The 21,509-nt window shown below is 46.7% G+C and overlaps 1 protein-coding gene across 1 annotated transcript in view; it reads left to right on the forward strand.

The window, feature by feature from the left end:
- Window positions 1-2,011: 2,011 nt before the first annotated feature.
- Window positions 2,012-21,509, forward strand: part of T265_04400 (hypothetical protein) — a gene marked incomplete at both ends in the record, with an annotated part of 31,683 nt that continues 12,185 nt past the window's right edge. The window contains 8 exons of the mRNA XM_009169139.1: window positions 2,012-2,175; window positions 10,343-10,807; window positions 11,711-11,826; window positions 12,584-12,845; window positions 13,708-13,850; window positions 18,897-19,100; window positions 19,751-19,978; window positions 20,068-20,427. Coding sequence (XP_009167403.1) covers window positions 2,088-2,175; window positions 10,343-10,807; window positions 11,711-11,826; window positions 12,584-12,845; window positions 13,708-13,850; window positions 18,897-19,100; window positions 19,751-19,978; window positions 20,068-20,427 — 1,866 coding nt within the window. The remainder of the gene's footprint in view (window positions 2,176-10,342; window positions 10,808-11,710; window positions 11,827-12,583; window positions 12,846-13,707; window positions 13,851-18,896; window positions 19,101-19,750; window positions 19,979-20,067; window positions 20,428-21,509) is intronic.

The raw sequence follows: 21,509 nt of genomic DNA on the forward strand, positions 1-21,509 counted from the left end.
GCTTCTCGTGTCCAAACCAGGACGAACACCTAATCGGGCCTCAGCAGCGCTTAGTCTACCTCCCTGGGCGTTCATATCGTTCATAGCGATACCTGAGCCTTTAGGCCTCTATAGACGGACACCTAGAGCGTCATAGAAACTGTCCTTGGCAGATTCAGAGCTACAGTCAGTTGGGGCGTAAGCGGACACAATAAACAAGGCGCGATGAACCTCACTTCCTGCAGGTTTTCTCACATATGTTGCCAAACGAACCGCACAGAGGTGACTATCAAGGAGTATCCAACCAAGCGGAGACGCTTCCGCTCAGTCGCTCAGCACAACACCAACCGCGGCATATCCAGCTGCAGTGGCCTCTGCACCACCAAAGTTGCGAAGCCGGAACCTGGAAGAGAGCTAAGGGGGCAGTCAGTTCGATCACAGTACTTGCTTTCTGCGTCCTTGTTTCCGACAGGCAACAGACACCAATGCTGAGGAAATCCAGCGTACGAGCAAGAGCCACCTGTTGACCTGCTTGCTTCAGTGTGTGAACTTTGAAGGTGGCTAGGTAGACAGGTCTTCGAGGTTTGAAGACAGACGTCGAAGTGTTTAGGGTTGTAACTGAATCAAACGTACAACAAGGCGCGATGAACCTCACTTCCTGCAGGTTTTCTCACATATGTTGCCAAACGAACCGCACAGAGGTGACTATCAAGGAGTATCCAACCAAGCGGAGACGCTTCCGCTCAGTCGCTCAGCACAACACCAACCGCGGCATATCCAGCTGCAGTGGCCTCTGCACCACCAAAGTTGCGAAGCCGGAACCTGGAAGAGAGCTAAGGGGGCAGTCAGTTCGATCACAGTACTTGCTTTCTGCGTCCTTGTTTCCGACAGGCAACAGACACCAATGCTGAGGAAATCCAGCGTACGAGCAAGAGCCACCTGTTGACCTGCTTGCTTCAGTGTGTGAACTTTGAAGGTGGCTAGGTAGACAGGTCTTCGAGGTTTGAAGACAGACGTCGAAGTGTTTAGGGTTGTAACTGAACTCAAACGTACACAAGCTGCATCTAATTATGATGCAGGGCGAGAAAAACAATCAGTCCTTGTGCTGGGACCTGCGGAAAAAGTATTCAAATTGGGGTGGAGGAGGGTTGAAGAGGGAAAACGTGAAAGTGTAAGAAGGAAGGCGTCAGCAGTAGTATGTGTTCGCTTACCGGCTCTGCTATATGTAGCAAGTAAGGCAACCCGGCTGATGGCACCACGCGACGGCTGATGTGGCATGAGATGATTGTTAGCTGTGAATGTCATGGTTGTACGAGGGCTGGAATACTGCCGGGGTGCCCAAGTCTAGACAGGAGCAATCAAGCTGCAGAGGCTGGGTTCGAATCACGGACCTTCCGGTCATTAAATTTGCGCTTCAACCACCGAGCGATACTGAGTTCTAGCACCTCTGTGCATGCAAAGGTCTATGGGGAATTTCCTCCAAAAGTGGTATCCGGTAGAGTTGCCCGTCTCGCCGCCTTAAACATCATAATGTAAACGATTGTTGGACAATCGCTTGAACTGTACACGCTTAGTTTGAACATTACATTAGTTCGTTTAGTTTGATCGGCCACTAACATCCAGCTGCGCTTTGGACCACCAAAGTGCGAATTTCCGCTTGAGGAATGTTGTTGCAGCCCTTGTGTTTGATTGTTTAAGTTGTACTAGAATGCGATGTGGCTCAATGGTTATAGCGCGAATTTGCTAACCGGAAGGTCCGTGGCCGAACCCGACCTCTGCCTCTCGACCTCCCCTATCTAGGCTTGGGTGGCTTGACAGTATCATATCCCCCATGCTTCCTTCTGATGACGTGGCAGCTGGGCACCGAAAGGGTTATTAGTGATGATAATTTCCCAACATTATGCCATTTACCATGACCACATAGCGATAGATTTTTAGGGACTAGTGGTTCTCAGGGGATGATTTGTGCCACTTTGAACAACCGTGCTCATCCTAGGTGGATGGGTCAGAGTTTAATGACGTACAGTTACCGATCGATTCTGACGATGTCTTTTTTTACGCAGCAGCTACTTGACTCCATTTCGCCCGTATAACGATTTGGAACCGCAATGGAACCATACGGCTGTTTCGCTGGTGGATCTCGTTTGTCGGACCATACCATGTACTATCCGAAACAGGATGCGCTGTCCACCCCAGGTTCGTACAACTGATTCGTTTAGGCATTCATCATGAGTGTAGTTTTCCCATGTATTCTCTTGACATTTCATCTACGTTGTTGCCCAGACAAGCTGCTTCGTTCGATTGGTGCTTTTTTGGATTTCCGCGCTTCTGTCGATGGATGAACTGTTTTCGGGTTTAATTGATATGTTTTAGGTTGCAGACAACCCTCAGACAACTCACTGCTAGTTCACGGCTCATGAGATTTACCTTTCCTGGTGGCTAACAGGTCATGTCCAAATTGGGGTGCAATTCAGTCGTGGGTATATTTCTGTGCTCGTATGCGTGTAGAATTGCCGGAGCTGGATTCCGCCTATTCTTTAGCACAATGTACGGTGCACAGACCGTCTCGAGATTTCGTTGGCAGGATATTCGATAAATTCTTTTAGCTTAATGTAGTATGGGAATTCATTACTGTGAGAGGCTCCAGTTACACCAACTATACTCGCATATAGACCCGAAAATGGTCCAACTGTTATGGACATTTCATAACGTTTTGGTATTTTGGAGTAGATGATGTCCACTGATCTGTCGTTTATGCATTGTCTACTTAATTAAACTGCAATTGGAGTTCCGTCGAACACAGCATTTTTACTTGAAAGCGAATGTCCCCTGATTCGGGTGGATCCAGTCCCCGAAACGAAACTGTTTTCAACAGGTGATCAGGTCTGTACAAGTCGTGACGCTTTAGTTCCAGTGGCGGATTTCGTTGACTAAGTTTTCTTACATCGCTTCTGACCATAGTAAGTCATATCCTCATTCGCTATTTGAGACAACAACATCTTTGAAACGAATCATCGATCAAGGCTTTCTTTACGTTTTCATCATCCTTGTTGGGCAGTAGATGTCCACTTTGCCTCATTGTAGATATTTTTGGAGGGGTTGGGACAGGTTCTTATGGAAACGCTTTCGGATCTCGCCGTCGGACACTGCTTGGCCAGCGCATTTTATTGTCCATATATTCATTCGCGTTGGCAACTGCCGTCTCTCCCCCACCCGCACTCCTGGGCAAGATAAACCAATGGTTATTGACTCTCCCAGTGGTAATCCTGCATCAGCCCTATCACATTCACTGCATGGCTTCCTCACACTCTACCATACCGGATAAACACAATCATCCAATGTCAACGAACTGACTCAGTCGTCACAACGAAACTGTACCACCATACTTCGGTACAGGGTGCGGAGATGGACGTTTAACTGACCGATTGGGACCATTTACCTTTTGGTGTATGCAGCCTAGCTACATGGTAGATGGGTGCGGTGATGTACTCGGACGATCGTGACAAACAGGTCGAATTCAATTAAATAGATCTCGATACCATATGTGCTCATTTCAACGTGCTGCACAGAAGGTGGATGTGTGGGCACTTAGTTACGGGTCAGCGGATTTACAGAGGAATATTCAATAAGACTTGCTGCAGCATCGTCCTTTTGATGTACGGGTAGTCCACGTCTTTCTGAAGAAGATTCAGATCTGCATCACTGCGAACAACCCTTCACTACTTGGTCCCATTTGCATATGCATCATTACCTTCATAGAGCCTGGACGGGCTGCCACCTCGACGATTCAGAACCTTTTGGTACACTAATCTTATTTCTTCATAAGACGTATGACGACGTATGTGGTACTGCCACTCTTATTTCTTTCACTTATCTGTTCAATACCTCGGTTGGTATTTAAATGCAGCAGTTTGTTCGATCTCTCCACCATATGCCTTGAGATCCCGCACAGGTACATCCATACGGATGAAGAAAGACTTGATGTTCGTAGTGTCAAATTTCCTTCCTGCAGATGCTAGAGCTAGACTACCGGTGAAGATTACTAGCCTGTTGCCCAATAAGACGATTGTTTCGGTGTTTACTGAACCCACCATCTAGATGTCGGACTCAGTTGGACATAAGGGTACCATCCCAACGGCAGTTCAAGCGACCGGTAGATCACGAAAGTGAGTATCGAGGTTCAGTTTTTTCAGATATCAGACCTCTGAATTGACGTTTGTGTTAACGCTTGCGTGAGGTATTTCCTCCTCATCATAACCACCGACAAAACTTCCGTTTGCTCCACGCAACAAATATTGAGGCTGTCCATTTACTGAAGCCATCCAGTCGGCTGAAATTTATCGCTGGTTCCTCGCTTCATGCGATGTCAGATCAGTATGAAGTACGATCTCTGCTGATGTACCGTGCGACCTGTCGCCACGGCATCCAGAAGTTGGTCGCTTCACTCGAAATGCTCTCGGATGAAAACATATTTCTTCAATCTTTGGGTTGTCGTCGTTTGTAGCTTAGCCGGTCCGCGGTAGATCGTTTTATTGGAGTTTTCAGCGCCGGCCCAAAAGAACTAGCTTTCCAAGTTGTTGAGCTGCTGGCGTCAAAGGTACGATGATTGGTGCTTATAGTTTGTGGGAGAAATTTTTGGTTTTCTGGGTAAAAGACTGTTAAAATGCTCACGTACTTCGGGGACCACTCTCTTCTTTTAGTGGGATGAGTGTTGAGCTGGGCAGACACGAACTTATGGTCTCTACCTCGTGCATTTTGTTCAAGGGTTGACTCTGGTGCTGTGTTCATTGAGTCTATGTAGTGGGAGTCGATGACTTAGTTAATCGATTATTGATCCGTTGAGTAGAATGAGAAGACTTCGCCTAAGGATAGGCTTTATTCAACATATAAGCACAGTATAGGCTGAAATGACAAGTGAAAGTGAATTAATGGAAATAGCAGTAAAGCGTAACTTTCACTACATTCACTCCGGCAGGCAAAATGTCAGTTGAACCTAACAGAAATGTGTTGTTGGTAACAGAAAATGAACGTAGTGTGGATGAACAATTGAAAATGGTTAAATTGATTTTTAGTATTTTGAGGGTCTGAATGGAACACTGAAATAACGTCTCGTCGTGGACGCAAGAAAGTTTGTAACACCTGATCTAGACTTCGCGGTTACGTAAATTGTAGGGACGAGTGCGTTGCTGTTGCATCAGAAGATTCTGAGCATTTTCTGATATGCTCGTTTTCGGTCTGTTTCGAATCTCTGGTAATATTCCAGCATTTCCTTCACTGTTGTTATCATCCGATAACATTTGAGACTCGAGCTGAACATTTTCTGATCCCCTATCGCCACCTGCGGGTGCGAGTTGACGGATGGAAACTGTTTGGTCCCTACCGTCTTTGAGCCGAATATGGGCATACTCAGGATTGCATTCTAGTAACGTCGCTTCTTCCACAATTGGGTCATATTTTGATGTGCGGTCAAACGACTTCACAAGGACAGGACCTGGTGATGTTAGCCAGCTAGGCAGAGATGGTCCGTACGATGATCGACGCTCGTGAACAAACATTCTCTCATGTGGCGTTGAATTAGTAGCCGTACAGAGTAACGACCGAATGGCATGCAGAGCATCGATGAGCATATGTTCCCAATGTCCAACGTCGAGATTACGAGATGTTAGACCGAGTGTGATAGCTTTCCAAAGCGTTCCGTTTAGCCGTTCCACTTGTCCGTTGCCCTGGGGGTTATAGGGAGTGGTTCTGCTGGTAGCTATATGCCTGCTATGCAGAAATTCTTTGAGTTCGACGGACATGAATGAAGGGCCTCGGTCCGAGTGAATATAGGCTGGCATACCGAATATTGAAAACAGTTGACATAAACAACTGATGAGTGTCGATGCTTTCATATCCGGACAAGCGAAAGCAAATGGGAATCGCGAATACTCATCTATGATCGTTAGCAGATATTTGTTACGAGTAACCGAAGGTAAAGGTCCTTTAAAGTCGATGTTCAGGCGTTCAAACGGCCGGGTAGCCTTTATTAGTTTTCCCTGTATATGACGATGAAACCGAGGTTTTATTTGCGCACATACCCTGCACTGTGCGCCAACGGCCCTAACTTCGTTCAACGAATATGGGAGATTTTTCGATCTGACAAAGTGAAACATTCTTCGGACTCCGGGGTGGCATAACGAGGTATGTATGGTCAGCAGTTCGGAAGAATTAGACACGGAGCTACAAAACTGGCGGGATAGTGCGTCGGCAGCTTGATTCTCTTTGCCCGGACGATAAACGACATCATAACTGAAGGGAGAAAGTTCGATGCGCCACCGTAGTACCTTATCATTTTTAACTTTACCTTTATGGTTAGTATCATACATAAAGGCAACAGATCGTTGATCCGTTATCAACTTGAAGTGATTACCAATGAGGTAATGTCGCCATTTTCGTATAGATTCAACTACTGCATACGCCTCCTTTTCAACAGCGGAATGGCGTTGCTCAGATGGAGACAGTGTTCTGGAGAAAAAGGCCACTGGTCTTCCGTTTTGATTTAGGGTGGCTGCGATTGCCACATCAGACGCATCTGTCTCGACTACCAACGGTTGTGTGTAGTCGATAGAAACAACCAGGGCGTTAGCCAGTTCCGATTTCAGTACGTGAAACGCCGTTTTCACCGATTCAGGTAGAGGAAATATTTGGTTGTGCACGAGTGGATAAATTTTATCAGAAAAATGTGATATCCAGTGCGAATAGTATGAAAACAACCCGATCGCTCGCTGTTGGGATTTTTGGTTACTGGGTAGCGGAAGATTGCGGAGTGGTTGCAATCTATCGGGGTCTGGTTTGATAGTACCTTTAGATACTTCATAACCTAACAACCGTACAGTTCTTGTACAGATTGTACTCTTTGCTTCATTGAAAATGAGTCCGAAACGCCGCGCCACTTCTTTGAACTTGGCTAAATTAGCATCATGTTCTTCCATAGACTTACCACATATAGTGACATTGTCTATATATGCAAAAGTGTCAGCCAGTTTCTCTTTGGCAATGATTTCATTAATTGTGCGTTGGAAACAAGCAACGCCGTTCGTCACACCGAAGGGTATCCGACAAAATTGGTACAAATTGCCATCAGCCTCGAAAGCAGTATATTTACGTTCGTCGGCGCGGATAGGAATTTGATGATAGGCACTGCGTAGGTCGAGTGTGCTGTATAATTCATAACAAGCGATCTTTTCTATCATTTCATCGATGCGTGGGAGTGGATACGCGTCCAGATACGTATAACGGTTAATTGTTTGACTATAATCAACCACCATTCGTTTCTTGTGACGCTCGTTGGTTGTGACCAAGACTTGAGCGCGCCATGGTGACGTTGATGGCTCTATAACTCCATCACGCAACAGGGTATTTATTTCCTTGCGAATAAAAAGTTGATCAGGAAAAGACTGACGTCTGGTTTTTGTCGCGACAGGTTTACACATTGGTGATAGATTCTGGAACAAAGTCGGTTCAGGAACCTTAGCAGCTGTCAAATTGCAAAGGGAAACAGGTGGTCGGGAACCGCCGAATGGTATTTCTAATCCCTCGTGCAGGTTGAGGAAGTCGTGACCGAGCAACACATCAGCACATAGATGCGGCAGAACGGATAGCCTGACATTTTTGTAATCGAAGTCTTTTAGCTGTAGGTGCACCAGACAATGTCCAAGGGTATCACTCACAAAAGATGTGTTAGCCATAGAGATTTTGCTTCTTGATTCAAGTACTCGCCAGCTATACTTATTGACGACTGATGCTGAGATATAACTCTCAGAACTACCAGTATCGACTAGGGCTTGGAGACGGACACCGTTAACATGAACATGGCTAATCGCTCGTTGTAGGCATACGGGAGCAGACGCAACAGTAAGCGCCGACAACAAAGATTGAGTAGTCGCCGTCTGTGGCTTGATTTTCTGTTTGGAACGACAAACTGACTGAAAGTGACCCTTTTTACCACACAGCTTGCATATGGCATCTCTGGCGGGACAGGCTGTTCGCGGATGTCGGCTATAGCCACAAAAGAAACATTTATTAGTTACCGCAGAAACCAGGATTGTATCTTCTGACTGGGCTGTATCTTGAATTAAGCCACTTTGTGGAGCAGCGTTGCAAGGGTTGGATGAGATGGGTACTTGATACGACAATGCCTGTTTGTATGCCGATTCTAATGCTTTAGATTTTTCTACGGTTTCACGTAGCGTCAACGTATGGTGCTCCAACAACCTCTGGCGGATTTGAGTAGACTGAATGCCCGATATAAATGCGTCCCTGATAGCTTCGTCACGACGTACATCGCCTATCACACTTTGATAATTACAATCAACAGCTAACGTCCGTAACTTTTGCACATACTGATCGAGTGTTTGCTCATTGTCTTGTTTGCATGTGTGAAGAACGTGTCGAGCGAAAATTTCGCTTTTGGTGGGGGCATAGATTGAACAAAGAGTATCGACAGCTTCTTTGAAAGTGGTGCACTCAGAAACGGATTTATAGACAGAAGGAGAAAGATAATTGATCAAAAGTTCCAGTTTGTCCGGATTATGCGTCTCAATACAAGATAAAAAATGGGAGAATGTACGATACCAGTGAGTCCATTGGTCGGTTGCATCAGGAGCGTATGGATCCGCGTCAAATCTGGCTGGTTGAGCAAAGCGTTCCATGGATGAGAAATAATATGTTGAATAAATTGTAGTGGGAGTCGATGACTTAGTTAATCGATTATTGATCCGTTGAGTAGAATGAGAAGACTTCGCCTAAGGATAGGCTTTATTCAACATATAAGCACAGTATAGGCTGAAATGACAAGTGAAAGTGAATTAATGGAAATAGCAGTAAAGCGTAACTTTCACTACAGTCTACTTAGGCTTTTGTGCCAGTGAACTGTTCGGAAGTCCCCCCACTAACAATCGGATCCGCTATGGCTTCCCTTTTGATTCTATTTTGTTACTGTTACATGAAGTCACTACACCAGTTGTGGTCCCAAGACGATTTTCAGTAGACCTGGAGGGCTACGTATACGTTCAGTTGTATGAATAATTTTCACAATGATAGCAAAGCTTGGCCACCGATATGAAGACCCGTGTCACTAAACAGTTCCGCACCGATGCCTCCGCAGTATAGCTGGGTGCGAAACAGAATGATGCTCGAATGAGTTCTTGTTAACGAAGGGATCGAAACTTACCAGATTAAGATGGTTGGGGCATGTACCATGTATATCCAGCTACTCTCTGCCGAGAACTTTTTTCACCCTTGATTCATGCAGACAAAAGGTTCGAGCAAGACAGGTCATCGTCGGCTACATGAAATGAAGGTGGCCTCAGCCAGGCTGGGTGTTCTGCACTTCCCTGGTCGGGGTACACGAGCTCCTACTTGCAAGGGGTTGGAAACCCTACGCGTAACCGACCAAAGTGACAATGCTGCTGTCCCTTCCTCGTTGAACTACTTATTTAAGTTTGTCGTCGTGCGCTGAGCTCCTGTTGGCTGGGGTTCTCAAAGTACGTCGGGTCAACCCTGTGGTGGCGTTGTACACATATAGGATGTTTAGATATTCCTGTATCTTTACTGTTCTACGGTTTGAAAACATTGTTATTGGTCGTTTTTCCCTGGAGCATGTTTTTCTCCAAGTTCTCCCATTCTTCTTTCAGCTATCTACTGGGAGATTCTCTCCTTTGTGCTGTGGCCCTTAAGCAACAGTGCTTGCTACTGATGCATCACTGTCTTTGCGTATGCCAAATCTAACTTACTTAATTTGTCGGGCTGGACTTATATGGACGTCTATTTAGCTAGTCATGGGGCCGAGATGGCCCAAGTGGTTAGAGCCCGAATTTACTGACCGGAAGGTCCGTGGTTCGAATCCGACCCCCGCCACTCGACTTCCCCTGTCTAGGCTTGGGCAACCCGGCAGTATCCCAGCCCTCGTGCCTCCTTCGTGTGGCATGGCAGCTAGGCACCGGAAGGGTGCTACAGCTGAACGCTTTCTAGTCACGGACATTGCATTCACACGTATTCTTTATATGGAGTAGGTGTCATAGTTTTTGGGCTTCCTGACATGGTTGAATCATAAGGAACTGATTTCCAGTCAGTTCAGCCCGGAGGACTATAACAGCACTGAAACCCGATCACCGTGAAAAGAGGAAGGCTTCAGATCGGGGTCATTTTAGGCCTTTAAACGGGAATTTAATTTTGTTCCGATCTATTTACCTCAGTTTGCTGTGTTTCCGATCCAGCCTAACGGCAGACTCGAGTCAGTTCTCGATCTGAATTGTTTTTTGTCAGCGTCATTCGATTTTGTCTTCCTGTGGGGTAACTTTGATCCATTATCGGTCCATTTCAGGTCCAAATTACCCTCGTGGATCGTCTACGATGTATGCCTCTTCTCCGTCTATGTCAGTCTATGCGCCTCCTGTTCTTAGGAACGGATCCCATCCGTCACACTATTACCGCTGTCCTTACATGGATGAAGATGTGTATTCTAGCTATCCGCATCGTGGTCCAGTAAGCAGTGCTGCTGGTGGTGGCGACATTTCTGATTTCTCGGGTAGAGGTCGTCAATATGAACGGGTCGCAGACTACTGGTCGGCCATGGACTCCGCGCAGTCCGATTACAGTCGAACGCGTCCGTCACCCCAGGCTGTGTACTCAAGTGGACCCGTTCGTTATCAGAGTCTCTCGGACTTAGCACCACGCTTCAGGCCACGTTTTGGACAACCGGGTGCTGTTCCACGTGTTCGACCACCTCGAGGAGTGGGTGTCATAAGACCACGAAGGATAGGATTAACTTCACCCTCTGGGGACGAAGGTATGTCCGGCGCTTTCCAACCTAATACTGAGGCGTCTGTAACTAAAAGTTTTAGCATTCAGTCTGTTGATGGAAAATAGGATATTTATTCTTCATTTTTGGAATGCTACAACCATTTTTATTTAGATTGTCAGTGTTAATAATCAGATACGGGACCGATAGATATCATCCTTTCAGCGGGGCTGCCACGTGACTTGTAACAATTCACTGAGAACCCCCGAAATACTGATGGCCTGAACGGCAGTCCACTGCGTACGGTCGGTCGTACACACGGGACGAACATGTGTGCCTCTCCCGGTTGCCACACATACGACTGTGGCTGCCGTTGGACTTGTCGAAATTGGGAAGTTCCCAAGTGACTGAAGTAACCCATGTGGCTCCCATCAACCCTCTAAATGAACAGTTATCATTGTGAATGAGTATAACTCTTTACGTAACCTGTCACTCGCTCCTTGGAGTGTTGCTCACTAACGCTAACGTAACCCGTTAGCCAAATTATCTGATGCAGTACACATCCTTGGTGTCAGTGTTTTTACATCGCTAGTCATAAGAAACCTGGCTCGCTCTTGGATAGCTCTTAAAGAGGATAGGTGTCTGCGTGTCTACCCATTAGGCGTTCCGTATGAGCCAATAACATCCAGGCGACAATCTTGCTGACGATTGTGTATGTCATTCCCACCAGCAGTTTACGGGAATCTCGCGGTACTCTGGAATGGGTGTTTTCAAAGCTCTTTAGGATCATTTTTCTAAGCTGACTTGTGGATTTCCGATTGCTGTTTATTCCTTGAACGTTAAGTAAATTATCTTTTCACAATGTGGTTGTGTTGCGTGACGTGTGGATTCGTGTTTCTCCCCCCCCCCGCCTGATAACCGTGCTCTACCCCTCATGTGCGTTATTTTCAGTCCGTCGTGCTCCTGTCCCTACACTGTATTGTGAACTGTGTAAAGTTGGCTGTGCAGGACCCAAAGCGCTCGCCGAGCACCAGAATGGACAACGCCATAAAAAACGTGTAGCTCAAGTAAGTACACTTCCTAGGCCTGGTGTTTTGGTCGTTGGCTCCATTCCTAATAACAGTTTCCCCCTCCCTCGTGATGGGCCACTTTCTTGTGGCTCCTTTATGTTGGTTCTCAGGGGTGCAGTGATATGGGTTTCCTTTGGATTAACTGGCATGTACACAAACTTTGAGGTGCACTGTGCGTATTATGAACTCGATGTTGGGCTTCCTCAGTTAATGAATGGTCTTAAACGGTCCCTAAAGGCACTGGCGATCGAGTGCTTGATACGCGCAAGACCAGGTTTGGCAAACATACAGTGGAGCAAGTTGGATGGTATTTCGGTAGATTGGTGTCGGGATCTGATTAGTTTCTTTCCTGTGCATCATCGTCATCATCATCATCGACAGCATGACATCAGTGTTCAACATCGATGCTTCACTGCCGTATCTTTCCTGTGAACCCGGCCTCTGCCTCTCGACTTCCCCTGTCTGGGTTTGGACAACCTGCAGCATCCCAGCCCTCGTGCTTCCTTCTAGTGGCATGGCAGTTAGGCACAGAAAGGGTGCCTATCCATTGGGATATGGTCTACAGTAGTACAGGCCTTTCTTTATCATATGTAGCGAGACGAAAACATATATTCAGTCATAACCGAAAGCTAATTGTGAAGTCAAGGGTACGGCATGAGCTGAGTGCCATTCCATCCAATAGGGTAACACTTGCGCGTAACTGGTGCTTGCTAGCACCACTTATCGACCTGTCTCACTGTGTTTTTTTCCATAGAGCGAAGCGATTGAGCGCCTGAAACAGGGCAGCGCGGGTGAGACACTCAAAACCACCCCCAATGCGAACATGCATGAACTCCGTTGTGAACTATGTGACGTTTGTTGCACTGGGGCTGAGGCTTATTCTGCCCATGTTTCTGGAAAGCTGCATCAGCGTGCCGTGCGACTGCATCGTGAGTTGGGCAAACCAGTACCGGAAACGGACAATCCATTGGTGTCTAGTGCTGTCGCAAAGACGCTCGAGGCGCAACCGGAAGAAGGTATGTTTTTCCACTGCCTCTTATAATTAAATTATACCAGTAACCGGTGCTTTATCTCACCCGTACTAGGTTCTTGCAACCGTCTCATGAATGTGCTTTACCGTCATCGGTGACCTCCATGTTTTGTACAGAGTGTACCTCCTGCCGCATTTCAGCGAGATGGCCGAAGTGATTAGAGCGCGAATTTACTGACCGGAAGGTCCGTGGTTCGGACCCGACCTCTGCCTCTCGACTTCCCCTATCTAGGCTTGGGCAACCTGACAGTATCCCAGCCCTCGTGCAACCTTCGGGTGGCATGGCAGTTAGGCACCAGAAGGGTGTTACAGCTGAACGATTTCGATTTTTCGCATTTCAGAGCTCTACTGTGTTACGCTCGTGCGTTTCAGTTGTTATAAGTTGTGCTGACGGTTAAGGAGATGCAAGTTCATCCCGGTCAGATAGGGCCATCATTCTTTCAAAGCACTGGTGTCGGGTCGTTTCCACGGCAGTTATCCCCGTGCCTGTCGGTCCAGATTGCTGAAATTGTGGTGGTAAACCATTGGTAGTTACCCGGTCTGCAACTACGGAGGATTATTCAACATCAGATTAGTCAGCCATCGCTGAGTAACCACAGATGAACTCTACGACAGAGTTTGACCCCCTTCCTCAACTGCTTTCTTCCTCCAGAGTGACCGCCTGAAACGACCGTTCACAATTCTCAGCTGTGGTCTCCAGAGTAGGACAACTGTACAACTCACAATTGTGAGACTTGTTAGTAACAACTCTTATTGAGAGCTTCAGTTGGTGATGACTACTTTTCCGTTCCGGACGGTGCTACACCTGATTCGCTTTATCCTTTTTTCTCATCTGATCAACTGAATAGCCCAACCTGCAGTTAAGGAAACTCCCCCTGTCGTTACGACTGCTGAAGAGAAGATCGAGGATAAGTCTGGCATGAAAAAAGTCGAGTTGAGCAAACTGGTCGATGATGAGAAGAAGGCTGTCGGAGCTGAATTTATTCAAGTGGTAAGTCTCATTTACTGGCTGGTTTCACCTCAACCTCACTCAGAGACAAATTCTCCATCAAACCGACACTCAATCACTGTTCGTCATCCTTCCGTTTTGCTGATAGCTATGTCTTAGAAAACTTGTTTGTCTTGCCTTTTCTGCGAGCCGTCAATTATCGAGTACTTCGGTTGTAGATTGTGCGTCTCTCTTGAACTGTGCTGCTGGCCTAATCACAATCGATCGATGGCACACTTCACAGTAGTAGGGGTGCTTGAAAAGGGTTGTCGACCGCACGCGCAAAGGGCTAATTGTCACATTTTACCCAATACGATGTTTTCTGCTTCAAATTTTCATGGTGTGACAGAGAGCGTTAGTCTCCTGTTCTGATCAATCAGAATTCTCACACGGACGCTTTGGTGTGGTTATAAGATCAACTTCGCTAGCACTGACGAATTGGGAAAATCATTCGTCTTGTTTTGTTATAGTGAATGCGCCCTGTTTCAATCAGTTCCTTCAGCTAGCCACTGCGCTCGCATTGCGACATTGTGCAGCCATTGGTTTTCAAGCTGGAGGCGCAGACTTCCTCACTTTTAGAAGAGAATAGAAGCTCGGGCTTCCGTCTTACTGTTGTATCGTGGGTGGCCGTCTATTGGTTACACCTGCACTGAGCCTGCCAGACTACAGAGAACTGGGGACACGGCTGTATTGCCAAGACAAAACATACAGAGCGTCTGCGTAATATATAGGATGACTAAATGGCCAAATATGGTCGTTCACTTGTTCGCTCTTTACAGCCAGTGGTAATGTTCCGGTCGTGAATAATCTCAGGCCCACTACGCTTGTCGTATGTTGCTAAGCCGTGTTTGGTGAGAACCGCCAGCTCACCTACTTTCCGGACGTGTCGTACCGATGGTGACCTTGGGGATGCGTCACTCTCCACACATGTACTTTTTCCATGTCTGGGCGCATCCTGACAGCAAGTATATTTGATGGTAAAGAACAAAATGGGCACCGGAAACATGTCATCCATGTAGTCACTCCATAAATAAGTAATTTCAACAATTTTGAGTTGACTGACAACAAATGAATCATTTTAAATGCACCGAACCGTCAAATGCATGCTTAAGCATTCACCAGCTATCCATTTCCGAAACATTATTCCTTCTGATGTAGGCAACGACCCTTCCACGGAAAATGCAATTGGCAAAGGGTAAATTCGACCTCCTATCGAGAGGCTGAACTCTAGGTCCTAGATGACGGGAAACGTCGTTCCGGACTCCTAAAGAGGACGGCCCTTATTCAGCTATGTCTCCCTGGGAAGATTCGCAGTACACTGTTTCATAGTGATGTGTTTGATTCCGACTCCATCAGTCCTGAGCGTCCGCTTGTCTCTAAAATTCGAATCCGACGTTTTGAACTATTTTGGTGGCATTCATCCTTTTCCTTTCCGGAAGTCTGTCTATAGCACATAATAACGCATCCTCAAGGAGGGCTGTCCCTTCAACGCCGATATTCATATTTGTTTGGTTACAGTACACCCTTCGATCATACGATAAGAATGTAGATCTGTAGGATAGGTCCACCAGTGTTTCTGCATCTAAGGTAAAGTAAGGCTTGAGACGAGCATTGACTTTCCGAATAATGATAAATACCAAAGCTTTAATAGGAAATAAGTAGTGTATACCCAAACCAAAAAAGGTAAAAAAACACCTATAATCTTGTACGCATGTGTCTCAAAAGGTGAAAGACATTAACGCGTACCTCTAGACCGTCGAATTATAGGATGACTAAATGGCCAAATATGGTCGTTCACTTGTTCGCTCTTTACAGCCAGTGGTAATGTTCCGGTCGTGAATAATCTCAGGCCCACTACGCTTGTCGTATGTTGCTAAGCCGTGTTTGGTGAGAACCGCCAGCTCACCTACTTTCCGGACGTGTCGTACCGATGGTGACCTTGGGGATGCGTCACTCTCCACACATGTACTTTTTCCATGTCTGGGTGCGTCCTGACACTCCCCCCTTCCGGAGATAGATCGTACATCCTCAACCTGGGATTTATCTGCAACTGTTTTACTGGAATTCTTCGTCGTCCAGTTCTTTTTCGCAACTGACTGTATGCTCGTTCCACTGAAAAAGAAGACCGTTTGTGCCGAACAACATCGGGGCGATCGAGAATGGGCCGGGCTGAAGTTAGTGCACGGGATTCGAGTTTGACTGGCACTATTCTGCAGAATTGTTTTGATTAGTGACAACCTTCAAAGGTCGAGCAAGGTTGCTATATGCCAGTACACAATGTGCAAAAATCGTACCCTATATTTGTTACACCGTTTTCACCGCTCATATTCATCTGTTTGGCTGTCTTAAGCAAACTGTCAGAAGCCTAGTAGCAGGCTGTCGAGAGCGATTCAATGTTGTTAGGACCTCGTACACCCCTGACATTCATAAGCCCATCATGCGGTTTGAGCAGGTCGCGAACACATGACGGCAAACGCGAAGGTAACACCCACCTACCGCAAAACGCTGGCTCCCTTTGTGAATGTATTTTAGCAGATCACGTCAGGTGGACTATCGTTGGCAATGCCTACGAATTATTCAGGTGATTTTAGGTGAACTGTCGTTGTAAACTGGGGTGCGCCGAAAAGTTCACCTCGTTTGATGTCAGACACTGGACCGAGACTGAGCCGTGCTAAGCGCCCTCTTGTGTTTGGTATAAGACTCTCCGGAACTTGGGTGTGTGTTGTGGCTTCTTGTGATAGGACGGTACGGTTGGTATGGGGCTAACTTCCTCGCAAGTTCTTGCTTCGAGTTGAGATCAGTTCGTCTCGCTGGGGTATGAAATTTTTTTGTGAAATGGTCATAGGAAACTAGCCCGTGGAACGTCCCCCTAGAAGAATGTTGTGGGAAATCCAGTTCATGTTTGGCATCCATGTACGTATGTACGGTGGTTCGGTTCACCGCGGCTTATGACTCCGATTAGTTTTCAGATTTTCGGGTGGCATGGCAGCTAGACATCAGCTGACATGCCGCCCGAAGGAAGCACGTGGGCTGGAACACTGCCAGGTTGTCCACTACTGGTCAAACAGAGAATGAGCAGTCTTTTTCACCAGAGAGCCCTACGGCTCTACAGTAGTTCAGCGACTGGTTGTGGTACATTTGAGCTCCAGAGGTTGGAACAGTGAGCGCACACATTTTCGGGACTATTATTTCGTTTTTCTACTGTCGCATCTGTGTTGTTGACGCAGTACTGAAGTCCAGTGGTGAAGTACCTCATCTTTATGGATAGTCCGTAGCGTTGAAAAAAAAAAAAAAAATCAGTCAGCTGTAACACCCTTTCGGTGCCTAGCTGCCATGCCACGTGAAGGAAGCACGAGGCTGGAATACTGCCAGGTTGCCCAAGCCTAGACAGGGAAGTCGAGAGGCAGAGGTCGGGCTCGAACCACAGACCTTCCGGTCAGTAAGTTCGCGCTCTAACCACTTAAGCCATCTGGGTTGGTGTAATAACGGTATTTTCTGAGATTAGTTCTCGGCCTGAACCTTTAAAGCTAGCTTTCTCTTCAAAACAACTACCAATGTGTGGTAAAGCTCTAAACCAAAAAAAGAACGCGTACAACGCGTCGAATATAAAGTGTATGCGGCGACCACATCCTGGAAATTCTGACGCCTTTTGGATACGCCACCATCAGCCGGCATTCAGCCGATACGAGACCATGATTGGCTGTTGGGTCCACACTTTCGACCAATCAGAGCTCGGCTTGATGCTGGACTGGCGAACAGCACGATCTTCTGGCCAATCGCGTGCGGGTAGGCTTCTTTGCCCTAGCACTGCGAGCACTATCGGCACGGGATCCCGATTGGTTGCTGTTTTATTATTTCCGTGTGTATTCTGTAGGAATTCATAAAAGCGCAGAATAGTTTAATCTTATGCTCTTATATTCCAATATTCCTCCGCTGTAGCCTTTCGGGGATTTCTGGAACTCTTGATGTTTTCATTGATTTTGTTTTTTGTTTTGATCGCTCTTTGTACAGCGTTATTTGGTGGTGTTGCTAAGTAGAGGCTTTGCTTTACTTTATCCATTGTGGTGTTCAGGCGTCCCTTATCAGCTGGTAGTTTCTTCTTTCTTCAACCTGTTCATTACTTCCACTTGTTTGAGAGAGGAGATAATAAGATAATCGTTCAGATGCAACACCCTTTCGGTGCCCAACTGCCATGCCACCAGAATGAAGGATGAGGGCTGGGATACTGCCAGGTTGCCCAAGCCTAGATACAGGGGAAGTCGAGAGGCACGGACCTTCCGGTCAGTACATTCGCACTCTAACCACAGCCATCTCGCCCCGTTGAGGGAGAGTTGTAAGTGTTACATCTGAGAGCTGATACGACAGTTTTGCGGAGTTGTTGGACATTCTCATCGAGGAATTCGATTTCTCTCTCCAGGCTGACCGAGTACTCCAGGCTTGTAGCCTCTTCGAAATTAATTTTGAGCTTTTTGTTAAGGGCCTTTTCCTTCTCTGTCAGTTGTTTTCTGAGTAGATCCATGTCTCTTCGTTACCATTACTTTCATTTTTGCTTTTCCCACTCTGCTTGAAAAAATGGTTTTAAGAATTAGTCTTCCCTTGATCAATGAACCTCATACGTCGTTCGATTGCTATGCATAATTGTTATAGGGGTGACTCACTCAAATCTCAGTATGATTGTGTGTCCGTTATCATGATTCTAGCCAACCGTTCCCGTTCTAGTATGAGCCAAGACTAGTGGAGTGTCTATTGGCGGTTGTTGTTTACACCACCCGAAAGGGCGCATTTTCGAAGGCTTTATTGGAGGAAATGTGGATGTTCCAGTGTGGAGGCTTGTTTGCAGGCGAGTTACCCATCGACCAACTGTTTGGCGGTAGATCGCCCGGAAGTGCTGTGGTGTTTTTTTTACGGACCACCACTGGATCAACAACTAGTTCGAATGCTTCTCTGAGGGTCATTGTGTCAAACCTTTGTGGACGTGTGTAATGCATGAACAGTCGCTCTGTTTTCTTTGACCCGTTTCAAATCCTTTCTTCGTATCCCGCTTTGTAGATCCCTGGACCAGGTGGTAAAGGTATCCATTATAAATGCACTCTGTGTGAATGTCAGTTCACCAATGCAGACGCTAAGGAATTGCATCTGAAGGGTCGTCGACATCGTTTGCAGTACAAGAAGAAAGTTGATCCTGAGTTGTCCGTCCCGCGGAAGCCTAGAAATCCCTTCTACAAGGGCACTGAACGTCAGTCGGAGAAAGGCGTGAGTAAATTATGCTCTCAAATCGCTTGTGTTTGTTGTTATTAACGTCACAGCGTTAGTTGAAAATGAGTTGCAGGTAGTCTCTTTACCTTGCTGCCCATGGGACTCAGGAACTATGGAATCAGCACGCAGTTCACCCCATATTGTGCTATACTCTTACGTATTACAGCGGTTCCACTGCGCTGTCTCATATTTCCTCACTCAAAAGTGCAAAATGAATTAGACGGTTTGTTGGTTGGTAATGCTGGTGATGCGGTTCACGCCGTTAAACATGCCTGCTGAATAATTTGCTAAGTAGCTTTCACACCTTAGACATCTCCGGTGACATTCAACGAAAAAATCACTGTTGGACCTACATATTTCCGTTGGCACTGCCCTTGTTGGCATCTGAGCGCGCTGCATTGCATCCCAGTCACTCGTACATAAAATGTACAAGTGCGTACTCTGTCCCTCCCCCGAACACTCACTTAGCGACCAACTTCCATCGAAAGGTCGACCCTTCCGCCTTCCCCGGTAGATTTCTGCAGACAGTAAAAAGGTGGCTTGGTCCCAAAAGACAGACTGTGGAAACCAGCTGATTTCGGTTTCGAGTATTTGTGTTGCATCCTGTATACGTCTCACATCCCTCCCTGTGTCTTGCAATTTCTCAGAACGCCATACCTTCGATGCCTAGTTCCAGCAATTTGTCGTGGCCTGGATTCATAGCCACTAACGATGCAGCGCCATTTTTCAACATGCAGCAACCGTTCCCACGGATAAATTATCGGGGTTCTGGAACTTTTGGAAGTTCATCGGCACAACATTTCAACATAGCCCTGGAAAATCGATATTTGACAGCGAAACACTCAAGCATTGTACCAACGGAACTAGAGGCGCAGGTAAAAGTGGTCGTTTTCTAACTCCTTTGCGGTTCTATCCCAAGTATCGTTTAAGTACACTCCACTAATTTCCGTTCCCTTTCGTTTAGGCAATGAAAACAGCGGTTGGTCTGTGTGAATTCTCTCTGAAACGTATTAGTGACGCTCTTTTCGAATCGGCCAAACGTGAGGCGGCTGAATCAACACGAGGTGAGAAATCTGACTCTGCGGCGAGACCAGATGTTCAGAAGCCGAATTGTGATGAAATAACCGAAGAGGCCAGCGTGACGTCGCCTGAACTCGCTGCCGAAGAAAACCGCCTCCTTCGTGGGGTTGTTCGTGTTGGACCGTTGGGCAAGAGCCTCCTACTGAGAGGTGATCACGAAGGTGATTTGGTTTTGGTCTGTTCCGAGTGGCCAACTTGTGAAGTTGTCACCTTCATCAAAGCAGAGCTGGCGAAACAACTCACCGTAAGTTTCGGGAAGTTGACAATAGCCTTTATTCTGAGAGGTTTTGTTCTTTACCATACTCGGAGTGGTTTGCATTTCCGAGGGATTTGATCAAGGAGGCGCTGTGTTCTCAGATGACTCAATGGTTAGAGCGCGAATTTACTGAACGGAAGGTCCATGGTTCGAACCCAACCTCTGCCTCTCGGCTTCCCCTGTCTAGGCTTGGGCAACCGGGCAGTAACCCAGTCCTCGTGGTTCCTTTGGGTGGCATGGCAGCTGAGCACCGAATGGGTGTCACAGCTGAACGATTTTCTTGTGTCCTTTCAGTGTGAACCTGTTAGGTGGGTAGTGGAACTTCGTCGAAGCTATTCACACCGCACGCGAAGGAGCAAGCAGTAGTGCATGGCACCACTAGTAGAGTGAGCTTTCAATAGGACCATTAGCGTCTACCGGGTCGGTTTACAGCAACTTTTATTGTGGGAAACACTGTAGTAGGATACGTCTAATGTTGTATGGAGTGAGAAAACCCAAGAACCGGATGATCGTTGGAAGTGGTGGCGCCATTCAAGGACATGTGGCAGACTAATGGGGTAGTTGATACACTATCCTAGTTTTAGTTTCCTGATCGTCTGTTTTTTTTTGCGGGATTAGAACTCCCGTGAAATTTATCCCACAGTTGATTGTGCTTGTCCCGTTTATGCAGCCGCCTAACGTCCTATTTTTTCTCTGACCAGGCAATGGATGATCAATATGAGTATGTTGTGAGTGATATCCCAGCCCAAGGTCAACTGACTGTTCGCACCACACGAAAGGTACCGGAGTCGGAGTTGAAAGCAGACGAGTCGATTGCGGATGAGTGGCCAGTCATCACTATTCGCATTCAGCTCACCTCAAGAGCAGCCTGTGATGATGAAATCATGAATAAAGGTAATGTGCTTTGTTTTTTTATCCATGACAGATGGGCGATGAACAACTGTCAGTTCCAGCTTGTCGTTTTTATTGGTGTTTGGTCAAGTTCGAGACAGCGGAGTGGCTAACAGGCGATTTGGCATCTTGGTTCATATCCCATTCTTGATTCACCGACCAAGCCTGCGCAAGCACTT

The sequence above is a fragment of the Opisthorchis viverrini genome, assembly GCF_000715545.1.
Source record: "Opisthorchis viverrini unplaced genomic scaffold opera_v5_72, whole genome shotgun sequence".
Lineage (NCBI taxonomy): Eukaryota > Metazoa > Platyhelminthes > Trematoda > Opisthorchiida > Opisthorchiidae > Opisthorchis > Opisthorchis viverrini.